Source organism: Biomphalaria glabrata, chromosome 9 (assembly GCF_947242115.1).
Source record: "Biomphalaria glabrata chromosome 9, xgBioGlab47.1, whole genome shotgun sequence".
NCBI lineage: Eukaryota > Metazoa > Mollusca > Gastropoda > Planorbidae > Biomphalaria > Biomphalaria glabrata.
In genome coordinates, this window is record NC_074719.1 from 20,752,084 (window position 1) to 20,773,630 (window position 21,547).

General features: G+C 35.4%; 1 protein-coding gene across 4 annotated transcripts; it reads right to left on the reverse strand.

The window, feature by feature from the left end:
- Window positions 1-965: 965 nt before the first annotated feature.
- On the reverse strand, window positions 966-21,547 carry LOC106060170 (uncharacterized). Of its 4 annotated transcripts, XM_056041701.1 has the most exons (8): window positions 21,359-21,547; window positions 11,694-11,776; window positions 10,295-10,475; window positions 6,051-6,100; window positions 3,916-5,271; window positions 3,826-3,882; window positions 3,142-3,792; window positions 966-1,306 (listed from the first exon to the last, which is right to left on the reverse strand). In XM_056041701.1, exons 2-8 carry the CDS (start codon window positions 11,752-11,754, stop codon window positions 1,113-1,115), a joined length of 2,550 nt encoding a protein of 849 aa, XP_055897676.1. In that variant the 5' UTR covers window positions 11,755-11,776; window positions 21,359-21,547; the 3' UTR covers window positions 966-1,112. The 4 variants fall into 4 exon arrangements, with proteins under 4 accessions (XP_055897676.1, XP_055897675.1, XP_055897674.1 ...); XM_056041700.1 differs by having other exon boundaries at window positions 3,142-3,882; XM_056041699.1 differs by having other exon boundaries at window positions 3,826-5,271; window positions 21,359-21,546.

A 21,547-nucleotide genomic window follows, 5' to 3' on the forward strand; every position in this document is an offset into this window, starting at 1 on the left:
ACAATTCTAGCCAGGGAGTAGGGAGCGAAACGTGCACCCAAGGCAAGGTACTTTATTGGTGCCCCCACCCTATTTTTCATGAACATCACTGCCTGTGGCGCCCCCCCCCCCTCTCCACACTACGCCTCTGATGCTAGTCTATGAAATTTCGTCTTACTTCTTCCGGAAACACAAGAATCTTAGAACCCCTGAAATATCTCTCTCTCTCTCTCTCTCTCTCTCTCTCCCTCCCTCTCTCTCACTATCTCTCTCTCTCTTATCATTAATCATATTTCCAATAAAAAGGTCGGATATATAAAGAAGCCTTTAAACAAATATTGAAACACATTATAGCATGAAATTGCGCTAAACAAAAAAAAAATCTAAAAATATTTCTAATTGCAGATTTATATTTGTTAGTGTAAATCTAATACAAATTTAATGACATGACTGATCCAAACTAACTGAAACACTTACACTTAATATAGACTTTTTTTTAAAAGTATTTTTAAAATATTTTTCACTTCTTTTATATTTGCAACACAAAAACTTTGAGGTTCTTTCCTTTTTCTTAGACTTTTTTTTTAAATTCATATTTTATAAACTCAAAAAATTGCTTTAGTTTTGGACATCAAAATCTTTGAAAAGTTTTAATGTAGAACACATAGTGACTTCAATGATACTGATGTTCATTTAGAGTAGAAGATCATCTACATTCTTGCCCGAACCTCCAGCAGGATGACGGGGGAAAGGCAGCAGGCAGGGTATGAACTCGGAACCATTGAGACTACAGTCCAGCGCCTATACCGACATGACCAGGCAGTATAGAGTGTACACTTATAAACACACATTTTTTCTTATTAGCATATTTATTTTTTTAAAACTTTGATTAAAAATTACAAAAATAAAAAGTAACAATTCTGTAGAAAAAAAAAGAATGAAAAGCTTGAAACTTACCAACTATTGTAGGAATACATACATTATGATAAAACTGTAATTATGGAGTTTATTTCTGTTAAATAATTGAAGATAAAATAAGATAAAATAACAAAGAATAAAAAAAATGGAAAGAACAAAAAAATAGACTATTGTGTTCTTTCAAAGGACATTGAAACTAGCTAAGGTGTTTGGCTCTACTCAGAGAAGCAAATTTTGGAGCCAATGTTACAGTCAATGTAACAGCAGTCGCTACAGCGCAGAATGACCTGGTTGACATCAGCAGCCGTACAACTGTCTTTGCATCCATCACAAGTCCTGGAGATTTGAGCCGCGGTTGGTTGGAACAAGCTGTACGGGGAGCCGAACTGAGACATATCCACAGTTCCAGCTGTCAGACAAATGAAATAAGAGAAAAAATTGTAATAAATATTGATTGGCTTAAATTTGTAATGCCGTACTAAATAAATAAATAAATATAGGCCTTTATCCAGACAGAGACAGACAGATAGACAAACAGACAATTTATTTGTGTATTGAAACAAATTAGATGTAGATAAGTTATTGAAAGTACCATTCACTCTTTAGACATCAACGAATGTCCCTCCCTTACCCTTCACCTAGATCTCATCCTGTACGTACCCTAATTAACTCACAACCTGGAACCTGCAGGAACCTGGACGAGTACAGCGGATTTCAAAAACGGCACTGACGATTTTCTTAGACATTTAACAGCTGATTTATATCAATGGGAAAAGACTGAGTAGATCGTTGAACAGATGGGGAAAACCCTAACCCTAAAATAGAGACGTTACTTTAAAAAGAAAGAAGATTACGTTCTAAGCGTATTCCTAGGTCTAGTCATGCATGTTAACTAATGACGTAAATTCTGTCAAGTCATTGGCTTTCTGGGCTGGCTCAGGCAACCCATTCCATGCTCTAATAGCACAAGGGAAGAAGAAGCATTTGTACAAATTTGTCCTAGCATATGGAACGTAGATTGTACCTTTATCTTTGTGTCTTTCTGAGTATTTTATTAGGTTTTGTGTTTTGTATTTGAAGATTATGGTTTAGTGTTTTATATATAATTGCTACTTTACTTTTTTGTCTTCCATCCTGAAGGCTTTCTAAATTTAGTGATTTTACTCTAGTTTTACCTATGTAATTTTTCAAAGTAAAAAATAAACAAAATTTGTTTGAGAACTAAACTTAGATTTAGAGCCAACATTAATTTTTAAAGGACTTTCGCGTTCAGGAATTTCCGAATGGAAGGCACTATTGAGTCATTATTAATTAAAGAGTTTAATAAATTCGGCATTTTGATGTATTTTATCTTCTGAACTGTACGTCTCTACTACTTCCTGGAACTGACTATTGGCGTTATTTCTCGTGAACAGGTGGGTCTCACTCAAAATGGCTGCAGTGATTTCGCAGTAAGTGGAGTTTTTTTTCCCTCCACCGCGTGGGTCAACAGGGCGGCGTTGACTTCCGCCCCGTATGCTACATTGCTCGCCAGTCAGCCTTGGTGTAGCTCCACTTTCTGGGGTGTTTAGTGGCTACACTCCTGGCCTCTGAGAGGGCAATGGTCATTTCTATGGGTTTAATTTTTTCCTTCTATATCAGCTGAGATAAGAGTTAAATCTTGCCATTGTGCAGGAGGGTTGGTGGGCTACACTTATTCTGCAAGTAAGTAGTCGTGTCTTAGCCTCACGCAGGAGACTTGACGTTTAATTTCCCCAACAAGGAGGGTTCTGGCGAAGATATTTTGGCAACCAAATTCGATAGCAAGCTCATTTTAAAGTGGACCTTAGCAATTGACTACCCCGAGATCTCGACAAGTTTCCCTGCATTGCATCCTCAGAGCAAATAGTAGAAGATTTTTTGGAGCAGGGCCTACCGCCCGCTGCTCGGCTGATGGAGCCTGTTTGGGTCTGCATATACCCGAAGTCATTTAATTTGGTTGTGATTTTATTAACTGTTAAGAAACGAAGACAGTTGGCGGCCTTATCTTTGTCAATATGGGGGGCAGTGTGTACTATGTTGAAAAAAAAAAGTAACTGTTTAGGTTAAAAAGCTTGCTAGTCTAAAGTGAACTTGGACCACAAAACAACTTATCTTCCAGGTACCTGGCACATCATGGTGGAAACGTGCATTAGACTACTTTGAAAGCTATAGAAAGTATAAAAAAAGTATGTGCTTCTGAAGAGAAAATAACTGTACCCGTACTTTCTATGTTTCCTGAGATGGTCTGTGAGCCTGTTGGACCTGAGCTGGGAAGGTTGTAGTTGTAAGGGTTTAAATAATTCGGGTTCTCGTTGGTATTGGATGGAGAGGGTGGGCTTTGAGATGGGCTAGGAGATGGTGAACTAGCAATATATGTTGGGGGCTGACTGGGCGAACTCGCAGAATAGGTAGGTGGTTGACTGGGCAAACTGGCAGGATAGGTAGGTGGTTGACTGGGCGAACTGGCAGGATAGGTAGGTGGTTGACTGGGCGAACTGGCAGGATAGATAGGTGGTTGACTGGGCGAACTGGCAGGATAGGTAGGTGGTTGACTGGGTGAACTGGCAGGATAGGTAGGTGGTTGACTGGGCGAACTGGCAGGATAGGTAGTTGGTTGACTGGGCGAACTGGCAGGATAGGTAGGTGGTTGAATGGGCGAACTGGCAGGATAGGTAGGTGGTTGACTGGGCGAACTGGCAGGATAGGTAGGTGGTTGACTGGGCAAACTGGCAGGATAGGTAGGTGGTTGACTGGGCGAACTGGCAGGATATGTAGGTGGTTGACTGGGTGAACTGGCAGGATAGGTAGGTGGTTGACTGGGCGAACTGGCAGGATAGGTAGGTGGTTGATTGGGTGAACTGGCAGGATAGGTAGGTGGTTGACTGGGCGAACTGGCAGAATAGTTAGGTGGTTGACTGGGCGAACTGGCAGGATAGGTTGAGCTTTGCACAGGTGAACTAGCAGGTAATGTTTGACTTTGAGACTGTTGGTAAGAAGGATATGCTGGTGAGCTTGTAGAGTAGATGGCTGGTTTCTTTGGTGGGGCTGGACTTTTATAAATATATGGGTAGGGAACATACCCAGGCGAAGGAGAATTATATTGTCCAGAGGAAGGCTGAGTTTGTCCATTGGACGGCTGATATTGACCAACAGAAGACTGAGTAGTTGACTGAGTCTGTCCACTAGATGGATTAAAATAGCTAATTGAAGTAGGATATTGTCCAGTTGATGCCTGGTATTGCCCACTTGAAGGCTGATATTGCCCACTTGAAGGCTGGATTTGTCCACTTGATGGCTGGTATTGCCCGCTTGAAGTCGGATATTGCCCACTTGATGGCTGATATTGTCCACTTGATGGCTGAATCTGACTACTAGGCTGAGTTTGACCAGTTGTAGGGTTAAAATATCCAATTGATGGCTGGTATTGTCCACTTGAAGGCTGGTATTGACCAGTTGATGGCTGATATTGTCCACTTGATGGCTGAATCTGGGTACTTGGCTGAGTCTGACCAGTCGTAGGATTAAAATATCCAATAGATGATTGGTATTGACCACTCGATGGCTGATATTGACCACTTGATGACGGATTTTGACCACTTGATGGCTGATATTGACCACTTGATGGCTGATATTGACCACTTGATGCCTGATATTGACCACTTGATGGCTGATATTGACCACTTGATGGCTGATATTGACCACTTGATGGTTGAGTTTGACCAGTTGCAGGGTTAAAATATCCAATTGATGGCTGATATTGTCCACTTGATGGCTGATATTGACCACTTGATGGCTGATATTGACCACTTGATGGCTGGTATTGTCCACTTGATGGCTGATATTGACCACTTGATGGCTGATATTGACCACTTGATGGTTGAGTTTGACCAGTTGCAGGGTTAAAATATCCAATTGATGGCTGATATTGTCCACTTGATGGCTGATATTGACCACTGGATGGCTGATATTGACCACTTGATGGCTGATATTGACCACTTGATGGCTGATATTGACCACTTGATGGTTGAGTTTGACCACTTGATGGTTGAGTTTGACCAGTTTTAGGATTAAAATATCCAATTGATGGCTGGTATTGTCCACTTGAAGGCTGATATTGCCCACTTGAGGGCTGATATTGTCCACTTGATGCCTGATTTTGACTACTTGATGGCTGAATTTGACTACTTGGCTGAGTCTGTCCCTTACTAGGCTGATAATATTCATTCGATGGCTGAGTTACACCACTTGAAGACTGATATTGCCCATTAGATGGATTTCGCTGTGTTGCTGTTGGCTGATACTGACCATTCGATGGTTGATACTGGCCACTTGGTGCTTGATAACCTGTAACACCTACCATAAAGATAAATATTTGTCATAAAGTTCTAAGGCCATAGTTAGGAATATTGAGATACTGAGATGCACAGAAATAAAATGTAACATTAACCTTTAAAGTTTACACAAAACAACGTAACTAGTGCTAAGAAATGATTAGTGGTAGTTTGAAGTTTACTACTTTCGACGTTAAATTGGCGTGTTGGGTTACTTCGAGACAAAAAAAAATCTCTCAGCTATTTCAACAAATCTAAATCTCTTTAAATCTAATGAAATGTTGATAGTTTGATTGGCTGAATGTGTTCAAGAATATTGAGATTATTGACATAGAGATGCTGCAATATTATCTGATTTATTTCATGGAAGTGTAATCAAGACTTGACGAGCGCTCAATTCACCAATAACAAAGAAATAAAATACAATCGTTGTGATTTTCAAATGAAATTTTATTTGAACTGTATTATAATCTGAAACTATCATTTGATCATTAAGAAGTGATCAGATCGTCTAATGATTCTATATCCAATTTTTGTAAGTGCTATTAAACCTAGTAGACGCTCCTAAATTTAGAAGGAAAGTTCAGTAATGAGCAATACCAAAGTCAACTTAGAACTTCCATAGGACTTAAAAAAGATAGCGATCTTTGTTTGAATTCTTTATCATAAAGTTCTTTGCAATTACACATTTTCTTTTTAATACACAATACTTAAATTTTCTGACGATGCAGTATGCTAAATTTGACAAGTACTATTCACAGTTAAATGGACTCCTGTACAAGTCAGTGTCCCCTGTCTTACCTTGATATCTTTGACCAGGCTGTAGTGAAGACGACCGAGTCCCGTAGAAACTGAAACAGTTTTAGTAGTAGAAATACAATTCACAAATGTATGCCCGTCTTCTATTATCTAAATTCTGACAAATACATTTAACTGTTTACACATGTTTTGCATAAACTATGACGCCCTGGCTTCCGTATGCATACAAAAGCTTGGATAAACTCACTCTGTCTATGTGTCTGTCCGTCTGGTAAAATTTTTGTACACGTTATTTCTCCCACAACCATTCTGGAATCCAATCGAAACTTATTTGTTATGCCTAACATATCATTAATCAATAAAAAAAAAATTAACACTACACTAATCAATTTAAAAAAAAAAAAACCAATAGGGTTTGTTGCTGAACATAAAAATTATATATGTGTCAGACACGAATAGCCCAATTTTCAGTAAAAGAAATTACAAAAGTCATTTCTTTATAGAAGAAGTTACGAAGGCTATAGAAAATACAACCACAGACCTATATATACTACAATAAATATAGGTTTTTGATTGCTAGTTACGATTTATTTAGGTAGGTGCTGTTTTACTATTACATACCAAGTATTAGAGTTTAGAAAAAAACAGGTTTGTTTCTTATGCAACCCTATTAGCTAACCCCCCTTTTCAGTAAGTAAAGTTCCCTTTTCAGACCTTGTGGTCTATAGGGCAGATGATGTAAAGATCATCTGTTTCCGTGGCCTACGGTTAACTAGGGTGTCATGTGGCCAGCCCAACTGATGTCAGGTACCCATTAGAGCTGGGTGGACTCAGAGGCGCCCGAAGATCCCGAAATTAAAAATCCCAGTCTTCACCAGGATTCGAACCCCGGTCTCCGGTTCGGAAGCCAAGCCCTTTACCGCTCAGCCACCGCGCCTCCTAACACCTCATATCATCTCTCCATTAGTATATTTAGATCTATAATCTAATTCTAGTCTAGATCTATATATAAAAATCGAATAGATCTAGTAATAGTACAGATTCTATCTTGAGACTACATTGCCATGCCTATAATCATTTTTTATTAGAAAAAAGTCTAGATATTAATAAAGACTAAAGTTTTTTAATTATTAGATTATTAGATATAGACATAAGACATAGATCTAATAATACTGTAATACTTTTACTATACTCTATACTTAATCTACTAAACTAGAGATCTATCTATAGATCTATCTATAATATAGTCAATCTAGATCTATACAATATTCATTATAATACTTCTACTTATAATGACTTTTTTAATAAGTTAGTACTTAGACTTAGATCTATTATAGTTTATTAATAGATTTAATTTTCAATGCCTAGACCTAATAATAAAATTGCGAATGATGTCTATAATGACTGATTATTATTTTTTTTTTTATAATAATAGGCCTACTAAATCTAGGTCTAGACTCTACTTAAATCTAGTCTAAAATAATGAATGTCTAAGACTCTAGATGATTGAGAAGTTCACATAGAGGTGATTTTAATAATACGGCATGTCGGCTGAAAGTATATAAAGTGCTTTTTTTTTTTTGTAAAAATAAAAAAGATGCTCCGGTACTCAGCGATAGATTGCCTAACTTTCAACTAATAATAAATTAACAATTAACGTTGAATTACAAGAAAAGTAATCATTTTTCCCGACATTGAAAAGAGATGCCGGTACCCCGTACCGGTGCGTACCGTCACAAAAATATATGTATATCTCAATCTTCTTTCATTTAATTTTTTTTGCGGGGTTATTGCTACTTAATACATTGATACCGGATCGATTTAAATAGGGCCTAAGTATACAAGCAGGATTTCGAGCATTGGATACATTTATTTTTGAAGTACAAAGTTTTATGGAAGAGGCAATATATTAGTTGTTTGAAGATTGTAACTTCTTAAATTCAGGCTAAAAATATCGAAGCCTACATTTTTACACTCATTTCTAAACAATTAGAAGAGATGGACTGACTCATAGTGTAGCTTGTGTACATCTGCAAAAACACAAACTCAGTTAGACTTTCAAAACTATTAAAAGAAAAACTTAGTGATTATTTTTACTGTATAATTCTATTATTATTCCTTTTTAGAATTAGGATATAAACAAAAATTTGCCATATGACTTTATCTAACAGAAAAAAAAAATTAAACTTACGTCTATTTATGCGGTTATTTATAGTTACCTAGTAATATAAAATATATTGAACAAACACGTACATTCATCATAATGCAGCCATGCGATTTTTTGTTTATAAAGATAGCATTATTTAGGACCAATATTTTACAAAGGCTGCTTGGAGAAATCAGGTATACCCATTAGGAGAAAACGACCCCTTTACTCAAGAAAAATTTAAGAAACTAGAAGAGACACAAAATAAACAGTGACATTCATAACAAAAGAATATTCAAAATTGATTAGAGTAACACCTTTTTAAGTAATCATTTAAAGTTTAAAATTACTACAATTTTTTTCAACAATTATTTTGTGTATGAAATTGTGTATCGGAAAATGCCGGGTACATGAAATAAGCTAGTCCTAAAAAAACAACACAGATCTTGGGTAAAATACTCATCAAATAAAGTACTGTAAATGTGTAGTTTCACGCGCTAGTTTCAGGTCTTTTCTTTTTATAGCCTCTATCGGGTTATATCCCAACTACCCGTATTTTTGTGCAGATTTTTTTTCTCTATCAGGTACACTTAAAATTATAGCGTAATAATGTCAGTTTAATTTAAAAAGAAAACTGAAAAATACAAAGATATATAGGGAAAAAAGCGACTTCCGGCCAAATACTTTTTAATCAAAGAAACGAAACTGACTAGTCCAACAAACCCTATTAGTTAATCAATTAGTGGCAATTAATTAATTTTTTATAAAGAAAAAAAGATAAGCTATGTTTTTAAAAAGATTTAAATTTGTTCTATTTTGCTTGTTTTTATAAATATAAATTTCATTTCATCATACTTGTCCTATTTGTGATGTATCTTTTCTTATAAATTAAAGATCCTTCTTCAAAATGGAAGATGATTATGCGTATTCTTGTGTTAAACTAGTCTAGTATGCTAAATAATTGGTTTTCCTGGCTGATCCGGGCAACCTGTTCCATGCTCTACTAGCACAGTACTTATACAAATTTGTTCAAGCATATAGAATAAGAAACGGATCTTATCTTTGTGTCTTTATGAGTATTTTATTAGGCTGTATTTTGTATTTGAAAGTTGTTTCATTGTTTTATGTATTATTGCTACTTTACATTCTAGTCTTCTTACTTATGTAATCTCAATGTTTAGTGAATTTACTACTGGAAGGTCCCAAATAGAGTTTACACATCTTAAACTCAGGCTCATCATGGTTAAATAACAATTTAGTCTTATATTCTTGTTTGATTTGTCCAAATAATAATTAATAGACCCTAAGGCTATGTTTAGAGGTGCGGTGTCTGAGAGGTAAAGCCATTGGCTTCTGAACCGGGGGTCGCGGGTTCGAATCCTGGTGAAGACTGGGATTTTTAATTTCGAGATTTTTTGGGCGCTTCTGAATCCATCCAGATCCAATGTGTACCTGACGCTTGTTGGGAAGAGTAAAAGCGATTGGTCTTTGTGCAGGCCACATGACATCCTCGTCAACCGTAGGCCACAGAAACAGACGACCTTTACATCATCAGCCCTATATACCACAAGGTCTGAAAGGGGAACTTACTTTACAGGGGTTCGTAAAAAAACAGGCTTAAAATTTTAATATCTCATGCTCAGAGATTTTGAGCAATTTTTGCATCTTCATAGCTCGCTACTGAAGAAGTTTGCCCTATCAGTGAGCTCGCTCCTGAAGAAGTCCCCCCCCCCCCCGCCAAACTGCACCAAACGATGAAGGTAAGCCTAATGAAGTAGATCTAGTGTTGTATCACATCCCGTGCTACGTTTAGTTAAGGTAATGTTGACGATTGGTTATTTAAGATTAGTTCTTTCGATAATTGGCTGAAGTAATTTGAGAGCCATTTCCAAAAGTACTACAGTACAGTAAAGTACTACATCCACATCTAACGCCATTATCTTTCGGAGGACTACGTTGTTTTTTGTTGTTTTTTTTTTGCCTTCTGCAGTAAAATATATTTTTGTACAAAGAGACACGAAAGAAAAACTATAACTATATCTTAGCTTTTAGGAAATACAAATACAACATTGTCATGCAAAGATGCTATTTAGCAAACTAAAGCTACTTTATAAAATTAGTTCTGGATTTTCTGGATTACCTGCAATACCTGTCTGGGGCTGTCACACACACACCCAAATCGCCGTTATAATACGTGGTCGCTGGACAAGGCATCACACTGAGGACCCCGCCTGAGCACATGACAAAGCGGTCACACCTATCACAGTCCAGATACTGACCATTAGGATAACCTTTACAAGACTTGATACAGATTGGGTTCACTGGCAATAAATAAATAAAGAAATATTTCTTTGCTGTTAACAAGTGATTGCCCGTTCTTAATTTAAAATGATAGACTTGAGAGAGAGAGAGAGGGTGGGAGGGAGAGAGAGAGTGGGGGAGAAAGAGAGGGAGATAGGGAGGGAGAGACTTACTGTACAAAGCAGGTGAAAGTGATAGTTAGGCCATAAAGAACTTCATCAAGCAATAGAAAGAAAGAAGAAGAAGAGAGAGAGTGAGAGAATGGGAGAGAGAGAGGGACGAAGAGAGAGAAAGAGGGAAAGAGAGAGAGGGGGAGAGAGAGAAAGAGTGGACAAAAAGAGAGAAAATAATACACAAACATAACTAAGAAGAAAAAAATATTGGCTAGCAATTAATGAAAAAATAAAAGGCAAATATGACGAATTTTTAAAAACATAATTTTCACAATGTAGTTTGTAATTAAACAATAGCTGGATATCGTTAGTACTCGTAAAGCTTTCTCAAATCATTATAGCTTTTGTGGTCTTCTCTGCTAAGTAGAGCTGCTGATTACAATGTTTAAAAATAGAAATAAATTATTAACAGCACAAATCTGAAAGTGCTAGAGCTTCTGTCGCCTGGACTGAAAGTATAAACAAAAACTTAAAATTATCTAAATACAAAGGATAACTTGTCAAGTCACAATCACGTGATTTCAAACTGAAAACTTCCAGGCAGACGGCTTCAGCTTTAGTGTAGGTCATTATATTTAAGAAAAAAAGTGTTTTTCTGTATTGTATTGTACCGTGTATTCTTACGTTTAGATGTAGGCCTAAGTGTTCAGCCAATAACATAGGCATGTAGGCCTAAGTGTTCAGCCAATAACATAGGCATGTAGGCCTAAGTGTTCAGCCAATAACATAGGCATGTAGGCCTAAGTGTTCAGCCAATAACATAGGCATGTAGGCCTAAGTGTTCAGCCAATAACATAGGCATGTAGGCCTAAGTGTTCAGCCAATAACATAGGCTATCAACTCTGGTATATACTTGTAATTAACTTGAAAACACAATCTAGCAGCGACACAGTCTAAAAGACAGGTCCGTAGTTCAAGTCCAGGTAAGGGGTTGTCTTTGTTTCGACACATTTTCGTTACCATATCCTTTCACTAACAATGATATCATAGTGCTGTTAGTAGCATTAGTATCATATGTAACATGTCATGTTGATTTCATTAGTCTGAGGCTAGAAGTCTACTTACCGAAACCTTCCGTTGCAGACGCAAATAAGGTCAGAACAACCACACCCAAAATGTGCTGCATGACTGGCTTGGTCAAAGAATACCTGAGAAACAAAGAAACTTTACGTAGAAATGTAGGTTTTGTATGCATCACTCCGACTCATTTCAGAGTGCTTCAGGCAGTGCAGTACGCTGTAAGCAGAGCACTCCAAAACAGTGCTGGGTGCTGAACGCTTAGGCTTAAAGTGAAATGTAATATATTTTACAAAACCCACTCATTTAGTCAGTCTGTTGCAAATTTTTTACACATTATTTCTCCCATTTTCCAGTCTTTTGAATGTTATATAAAAAGGGAAATCAATCTTCTTTATTGCGATATATGATTGTAGATGTGCAGTTCTTTCCCTTGTAAAAGGTGGTTTTTTTTTAGTTTTCTAAATTTACATCTTTGTTTTGTCTCACTATTTCAATGATGTTCTGGCCATCGTTACATTGTGTCCCGTGACCATATACTTCACAAAGAACTTCTTGAGATTTACTGTACAAAGAAAAAGAATCTGAACAAAAAGAAATCCCAAAGATGTGCGTCATAAAGTACAATATGCTGAGAAAAACCAATACTGAAATGAAAACTAAACAGATTTTGACCCACCAAAAAAATGTAATAAAATAAACTGTGGGACAACTGAACAAAAAAAAAAATTAGAACGCAATTAGATCTTGTAGTTTCAAAACAGAGTCATTCAAGTCTAGCATATATTTCTTTAAGCAATCATTTTAAAATTGTTTTATGCAGTATTTTGTAAAGTGAAAAATATAGAGCAATAAGATTTTTTTGAAAAGAAAACATATTAACAATAATACTAGCAGTCCAATACAATCTCAGAAAAAATTAAAATTTGAGGGAAACCCCTTATTCCTAGTGCTCACTATTAGCATTCCTCCCCTCTTAGGTTCCTTGTCCCATAGAAAGGTCAAAGGGCACCCACTGTATCTCCTTACGTTCTCACCCAGTGCCTCTTGTTTCAATTACATTCACGGATGACATCCAAATCTTTGGTGGTCCTTACAACTACCCATCCCGTCCTATCATAAGGCAGTGTCTTTGAATTTGAAGATTACGAAAGTTTACGGTATTTTACATGGCTACCCAGACCTGGCAGTTATTGACGTATTTTCTCACATCTGTCGCTGACAAAGTCGCTGTCTGCCATGTCTATGTTGTTCTCTTTTTAGCCGTTTACGCATGAATACGCTTGAGTAATGATTTGTCAAACTTTATAATTAACTAACTGAATATGACCCGCGGCCTGCGGGTTTAACCGATTTGTAAAAGGGTTTTGCTCTTTAATAGAGATAAACGTGGGTATTTTCTTTTATTTTTAGCCCCCCCCCCCCACCTTTTTTTTCCCGGTTAGGGGGAGGGACATTGAACATACACTAGGGGCTCAGCGATGATGTAAGGAACATTTATGCCAAGTTTTATCAAGAATGGTCAAACAGTTTAGATTTCTATGCGGGACATACATAGGTACATGCACCTTACATTCTCCTTTATATATTAGATAGTATGCCTAGGTACTACATTGCAAAGCTGCTCATGTTCTCTGTAATTTGGCAATCAAACAATCTTGTATATTTTGATATTTTCTGGGCGTAAGCTAGACTTAAATAATCCTTAAATTCCTTCTAACCATAATGTAAGCGTGATGACCAAATATTGTCCCATTTACCCATATTGCAATGTGCATAGCGAGTTAATATGCAAATCAAGCACTTGACAAACTTAATTCTAGTCTAATACACTAGTCGTCATCTTGTATCTACAACCATCACGTCTAGCCCAGATGACATTGTTTAGATTTTATCAAACGCATTGAAACAGATATATCCTGGGGCACATTGTCCAATCGGTGAATGGTATTTGTAGTTTTACAAAAATACTGTAAAGAGTTAGAAAAACTGAGCTCTCAAAAACACATAATACATTTACTTTATGTCTATCTAGTACAGTTTAATAACTATATTCTCTGTATAATTTTTTTTCCAAATCATTTTGTACTTTATAAATCTAAATCTAATGAAAACAACAACCTATGTATTATAAGTGAAACAACTAGTTGCTTTTGAAATAGGACAGATGTATAGAAGCGGTGATCACAAAGTATGTGTAAGTAATAGCGACAATCATAGTTATATATAGATATATTCCCAATAATACTGACAGTGTGTCTGGGGTTTGAATGAATGTACACCAACTACAATGGGATCTAGATCTAGTTAAGGACTGGCCTTAAGGGTGGGAAGGACTTTTTAAAAAAGGCGGAGGGCATTTATTGTAAGGTTCACAAACGCTCGCATTCCTAGCTCCTAGATTTTAACTCTATTACATGCTTAAAGTAGCTTACAATAGCAAAAATTACTAAATTACTAAAGGTTCTTATTACTCATTTAAGATATGATACTGTAAGTACATGTATTAAATTAGTATTTCAACAGGATGGTCCAATTTGATACACTAAGTATTAGATTAGTATTTAAACACGATAGTCCAATTTGATACTGGAAGCATTAGTATGAAAATAAAGTATTAAAACGTACATTTCCTAAACAACATTCATTTATATCTAACCAAACACAAGTTTGAAGTCTTTCATTATAAAGAAACTAGAAGAAATATCATTGGCAAGAGATGCCGGAGTCCATAGTGAAAACAAACAAAATATTTTATTTAGTCGACGCAAGGAGTAGCATACGCCGCTATTTTGCAGGGCCGGCCTTAGGCCACTGATACCTATGCGACCGCAGTGGGCCCCGCACTTTAATAGACCCTAATAAACTCTAGGTGTAAATTATTAAATTAAACCATTTTATAACTTATAACAGATTTCCCGTGGCCTCCTGATTTAACAGGAGCTCCTGGAAATTTCCAGAAATTATTAAAAGCTTTTGAAATTCATACAAATCACCTGAAATGTATAGACAAAAATTTTAATATGGAAAACGTCAATCCTACGCGCGATAAAAAAAACGGCATTATGCATTAGCCGTAATTGTGTAATCTGGTGAAAGAACCTTCTCGCGCCACTAATGAAAAATTACTTGAGGTCAAAGATTCTCGTAGATAGATTGAAACATTTGGTAATTCTTGCTATTGAGAGTCATCAATGTAGGAACTATAATTTTCATGATATACTGTTTGACTTCGCTACACGCAAGGTTCGTAAGGTATTTCTGTAGGTAGTAAAGACGAATTTATTTTCTAATATAAACTCTTAATTTTTACATATAATTCTAATCCCTACCCAAACTTTGTACCAGACAGACAGGCAGACGGAGTGAGTTGATATAAGCTTTGTAATCCAATATTCTAGCCCACAATCCATAACTAAAGCCTGAGCAATAAGAGCTGAACACAATTGTGAACAATTTGATAAGTGGCTCTATCCCGTCTATTTTTTCTAAAAACAATCTCAACACACCTTTCTGTTTACACTCGTGTCTAAATGTGTGTAGAACTTATGTTTTAGCGGCCCCCGAAAGAGGAATAGTCGCTTTTAGTTTTCTGTGGTCTGTCCGTCCGTCCGTAGGCCCCGTTTAGATCACAGAAACTAGAAAAGATATTAAAAATTCGACATCATGATATTTTAGACCATTCAAAAATCTGCTAGGTCTACATTTTTCTTTTCTGAAAGAGAATCATTTCATATTTTAAATTCAATATGCAAGCAGTTTTTCATTTACAAAAATTCACAATTTGTATAAGTATTCACTATTTATAGTAAAAAAAACAACAACACGGTAGACTATACTACAATGTAGGTCATTTTCCTGTATATTTGTAAAATATTTATGTAAACTTTTTGTTATTTTCTAAAAAAATGTTTTAGAAAATATTTGTATTACTAAATTAAGTGTGTTCTGTTACATAAGCTACTTATTTCTATATATAAAGTGTTTTAAAAGTGAAAGAATGTATTTAGTATGTATATAAGTCGAATATAATTTAAAACATCATTTAAAAAGCAGCGTTATATATTATACTCGTGCATGGCAATGTAGGACATTAATAATTCATTTAGAGATTTAACCAAATGGAAAAGTTTCTTGAGACCTTGAATGAGAGATTAACCCTTTAAAAAAAAAAGACGATCGATTAGATAATCATTCAATAACATCATATAAGCCAGGTTCTCGTCTAGCCATATCTTCTCAATCATCAGTTCATTGAATACATATGAATATTAACAATGAAGTAGTAATAAGATTAATATAAGCTCGTGTCTATGATGTTTCAGTCAGCCTAATAATAAAATAACATCTGTTATTATTCCATTGCCATGTAATCTTGCAATTCACGTGGAGTCAAAAATACTGACAGCATTGACCTAAATGATGCCTTTTGTTGCACTGAAAGCACGACGTGTGGCGATATAAATTGAGATTTGTCACTTGTGCATTATTTCGTCAGTAAACAACGGTATGATTCATTAAAAGAGTCTTAATGATAATTTTTTTTGGTTACTTTTACTGATATACTATACCAATTGGAATTTAGACTTATATATTTATTAAGTACATTATCTCATGTCATGATGTCGAATGTCAAAATGTAGGGTCCCCTAAAAAGGTCAAGCTTTCCGGGCCCCCAGAGTCCCTAGCTACGCCCCTGCTTAGGGCCTTTTCAAATCTAAAGACGGCATTGTCCTTCCTTTTCCTTTTTTGAAACATTTTAGCATCAAAATATAACGCTTGAGTAAGTGCTAGTTGAGTTGTTTATTTTTTCTTGAGTATGAGTACACATCAACCCACCTATATCCTCCTTCCATATCTAAACCATTTTTTTTTTGTTAATGAAAAAGAAAAGTAGCCAATAATAAGTTCATAAAATATAATTAGAAAAACCCTAACCCACCTATCACGGGTACAACACTAAACTATTTTTTTAATGCATAAAAAGAAAGAAGTTCATAAAATATAATCAGCAAAAATTATAATATAATTTGGTGGCTGAGTGGTAAAGCTCTTGGGGTCCGGGGTTCGAATCCTGGTGAAGACTGGGATTTTTAACTTCAGGTTCTTCGGGCGCCTCTGAGTCCACCCAGCTCTTATGGGTACCTAACGTTAGTTGGGGAAAGTAAAGGCGGTTGGTCGTTGTGCTGGCCACATGAATCAGATGCCCTATAGACTGAAATGGGAACTTTACCTTTACTATAATATGATTAGCAAGACAGTCCTAAATGGTCTTTATTTGTCTGAGTTCTCTTATATCTCTAGATTATCTGTAATGGTTTTGTGCTATAACACTTTGTCTCATGTGTAAATTGTTATATATATAACTTGACACTACAATTTTAATTTTTTAATCTTTGCACATATTAGAGCTGCCCTCATTTTTTCTTCCTTTTGATTTCTGGTTAACTGTGTGCACTTTTAAAGCCTTTTGCGTCACGTGCCACATTTATCAAATTTAAGACGACAATGTATTATGTAAGTGCAAGGCAAGGATCAAGATATTAGGCCAAAAAAAATATTACTGTGCAAACCTTTTTTTTCACAAATATCAAATTATATCTGTAATTCTGCCTGTCTATCTGTCTGTCAGTCTGTCTGTCTGTGTGGTAAAAATTTTGAACATGTGTTTTCTCCCATTTCCGTTTAAAGAGAAACAAAACTCACTGTAGTTCCTTTTCTGGTGATGTGGCAGGTTTCTTTGTTTTTCCATTTCAGTTTTTTTCTTAAATTATGAGACAGCAATAATGATAGCGGTTTTTCTCGTTTTTATCAATGAACAGTAGATCAGGTTGATTAAAATCTGGCAGCGCCAGAGAATGAAAATTCGTTCGTTTCTTGCATAATAATAATGTTATAACTCTGCCATGCGCACCGCCGCCGTTCAAAATAGTGCAGAAGGTGCGCACTTCTAGAAACCAGACTAGGAAGGATGTTTACATTAGAAAGAAGAATGATTTTCGACCAAGTCTAGAGCCGAGATGAAGATGCTGTACTCAGGGCAGATGTCCTTTGTGTTTGTCATGTCTCCGTGTAAATAAACGTCTATGTCTCGTTGAGTTATTACAATAATAATAATAATACAAGTAATAACTAGCCCTAGCCCTAACCTCTATCCCTAACTACTAGACATAAACAGAGTCTATACACCAGCTATTTATTATACCCAACCTATCAGTCTGTCAGTCCAGGTAGAGGTATAAATGTCTTGCTGAATTATACAGTTGAAAGAAAATCATAATCTTGGTGAATTCTTTCGGTAATCCAGACCTGACAAAACTTGGTCCCCAGGAAACAGAACGTTACATAAAGTGTTTAAATGTTTCAACCGATTCTGACTTGTCAAAACATTGTCATTCTTTAAACGGGGTCGCCCAGCTGCCTCTTAACGAAGAATAACATGAATTTGCATGTTATTGGAACAAAATAGGAATTTTTCTTTTAACTCTTTCTCTACGTAATTATTTTCCACGTTCTGACAGAAGTGTTCATTTTTCACATTTGTACATTCTACCCTGTTATGATTATACTTCAATAACATTTTTACTTGTCATCAGAAAACGTTACTGCTGGTATACAATTATAGGAAAATGCTTGCTCTTTTTATATAACACAACTTAACGTTTAGAAAACTAAAAATTAATTGACTTGAATGGGATCAAATCAACGATGGTATCGTTAATTAGGAGAAAAAGAGTTAATACGTCTTGTTTTTATAATAAGGAAAACCAATTGACAATACACATATTGACGCATTGAAATTAGGAGGGGAAAAGGCCCAAAAAAAATTTTGAATAAAATAATGTAGAAACTTTACATAGCAATGTTCAGAAGACCATTTACCAATGTAAGAGGAAAGGATTCAATTAGTGTTAGTGACATAGCTCAAAAAATCTCCAATAAAATGTATTATTTTTTAATTATTTGTAATTACATAAAATTCGACACATTTTCTTTCTCTTTCTTTACTATTGAGGTTAGAGTGTTGATTTCTGGATCTGCCTGGAGAATCAGTGAGTTGATAGAGTTTTAGTCTCTAATTAACATGTATGATTAGGTTAGCACATTGCTACGAGTAGGACATAATTACAAAGCTCACATCAACTCAATTACTCAGACTGTCTAACAAAAAGGTTTGTTTGTTGGTATCTTGAACAAGTGCAATGATGTGGTGCTATAAGCTGAAGTAGTCCCCTTGAGCACTCTTGAGCCTTCAGTGAACATTTGTTTTTATGCATTTGATAAACGATCATGTAAACATTCCCCAAGATACCTCCTCCTTCCCTCCCCTTTCACAACTGGTCTAGACAATTGATAGGATCAGAGCGCACTGAGAAAGCTAAACAAAAAAAAAACAATTGGTAAAAATATTTCTAATCGCACCTATTTATTATTTCTCAGCCAGGTTTTTTGTAGGTATAATTACACTAACGATCCAAACTATTTGATTTAATTTCACTTAATATCATATTTTTAAAGTGTTTTTTTTTTGTTTTTCTTCTTTATCTCAAGAAAAACATTCTGGTAGTTGTGGGCTTGCAGATGTTTGTGAATAATGAGGCAACAGGCCTTGAAACAAGCAAAATAAAAATAAAAAATTCTTTAAATGCTTAAAAAAATTAAGCTTGCATTGAGTGAAGGCTGAGCACCGTTCAATCGCTGCAATATCTCTCAATATTGCAAAGGTTTTTCTTTCTTTCTTTTTTTCTATTATAAGCAAAATTAATTTATTACCACTTATTTATTAACTAATTAGCAATTTTTTTTTAATTGATTCGTGTATTGTCGTCGACAATGAGTAATTATGAAAAATTTCAACTCGATCCGAGAAAGGGAAGTGGGGAAAAAAGTGTAAACGAAGCAACCCGGACAGACAAACGGAGTGAGTAAAAAAAATGAATAGAATCTTCTACTGGAGCAGTTATATTGCATTGTGTTTTATTTCTATAAAAAGAATAGTTTAAACAAAATTGGTAGTCCGTTGATGAGACATCAGATCATATCTTGAATCTGAAGAATGTCAAATAGCCGCAGGATTGAGAAGTAAGAACAAGATAAAGTCTTCTGATAATCTGTCCAACTTAAAAACTTAAAAAGAACAAAAGGTTTATAAAAAAGAGGGAGTGTCTTCTTCACAAAGCCTCAAAATCACTAAAGAAAGCAATCTTTCATCAAAAATGGTGATACCAAAGTAAAAAAAAAAGCTAACAAGAGTGGCGCTACAAAATAGAAAACAAAGAAATCTGCAAAAATAAAACATGTAACATAAATAAATGTTGCTTTTTTTAAAAGTCAATTTCTACTTTATATTGTAGGAGTGATTAATTTGATCTTAATCTTAACTAATGAATGAGAGATAAAAAAAAAAGGAACATTTTTTACTCCGCCCCGAGAAAATTCTGGTTACGCCCTTTTACAACTCTACTAGTTTGCTGCTCTAAACTTACCAACACAACAACAGACTGAAGACTGGGTGCCAAATGTTCCCTAACGTGTATTTATTTCAACTCTCTAAGTGATTTCCTCTGTCGTATTCAAGAGATTACCAGAGCGAATTACATTTTAAGATGATTATATTTTTAAAAAATTATAACGGTCAAATCAGGGTTTTCCCTGTATGGCCAATCAGCTTTTTTTCCCCCTGTCAAATTTCTAGGAAAATAGAGCTGTTTTCGAGATTCGTGCTCATGTTCCGAGTTTTGTCCATGAAAAATGTTTAAGCTGATAAAAGGATTGTAAAGATGAGATTATTTAGGGCAAACGTATGTGTACTACATGAAAGTAAAAATAAGTCTCATTCAATGAATCTTTGTTTTTTCGATAGTACTGAAGAAACAACATAGTTTGAGGAAACTTTGTAGTAAACATAATCTATTTGAATGTAACAGTTCTGTGTGTAAGATGGTAAGATTGACACCACGTACTGGGTAACATCATTGTATTCTATCTCCTTTTGATCGATAGATAAAAAGATTACAATTCAGATGTATACTTCGTGCCCTACATTACAGTGAGAATCTAACACACTTGCTATAATATCTGTTTGTTTTATTTCTATCTAATCTGAAGTTGGACATTAAAAATAACATTTCGGTAATAGATTTAGGGTTAAAAGAAGCGGGACATTTTTCGCGAATTTTAAAAGTTTCTTTACTTTTGTTTAATAATTTTTAAATATGTTTTAAATTTCTATTTGATCACGGTCTTATTAACTTAATTAGCTTAGTGGAATAATAATGAATTATTAGTTCATTGTTCACTCAACTGATTAATGCATTAACATATATTCTGAGACCAAGGCCTCAACAGACACGCTGACTTTGAAAAGAAATAAAAGGAATATCTCCAACAAAAAAATGTATCACCTTTGTTCAGGTTTAAAAATTCAAATTTCCGAAGGAAACATTAGATCAGTAATGAATCGTATTAATTAATCTCTAGAAAAGTTTGTTTCTTGTACATGTCAAACTTTATAACTGTATTGCTCATAACTATTACATTTAAATATGCAATACAAAATAATATAGACCAGGCAATACGTAACTTATTTTCACGTCTTAAACGAGTTCATTCTAGGCCCTTGATCATCCAAACAATAAGATTTAGATTATGTATTATTTGAAGTGGAACACCCTTTGAAATAAATTGAATAGTTACAAGACTGATCTTCTTACCGAGAACGTTACTGAGACACTTCTACAGGGCCACTTAGCCTTGCAACATCACCAGGATCTCGTGTGGCAGCTCGCTTAGAGATGGATCCCAACCTGAACTGTTGCTTTGCGGTGTCGATGTTTATGTCTCAAACTCGTTATCACCAGTCGCATCAGGAGGACATTAACGGATTTTTACTACTTTCCATC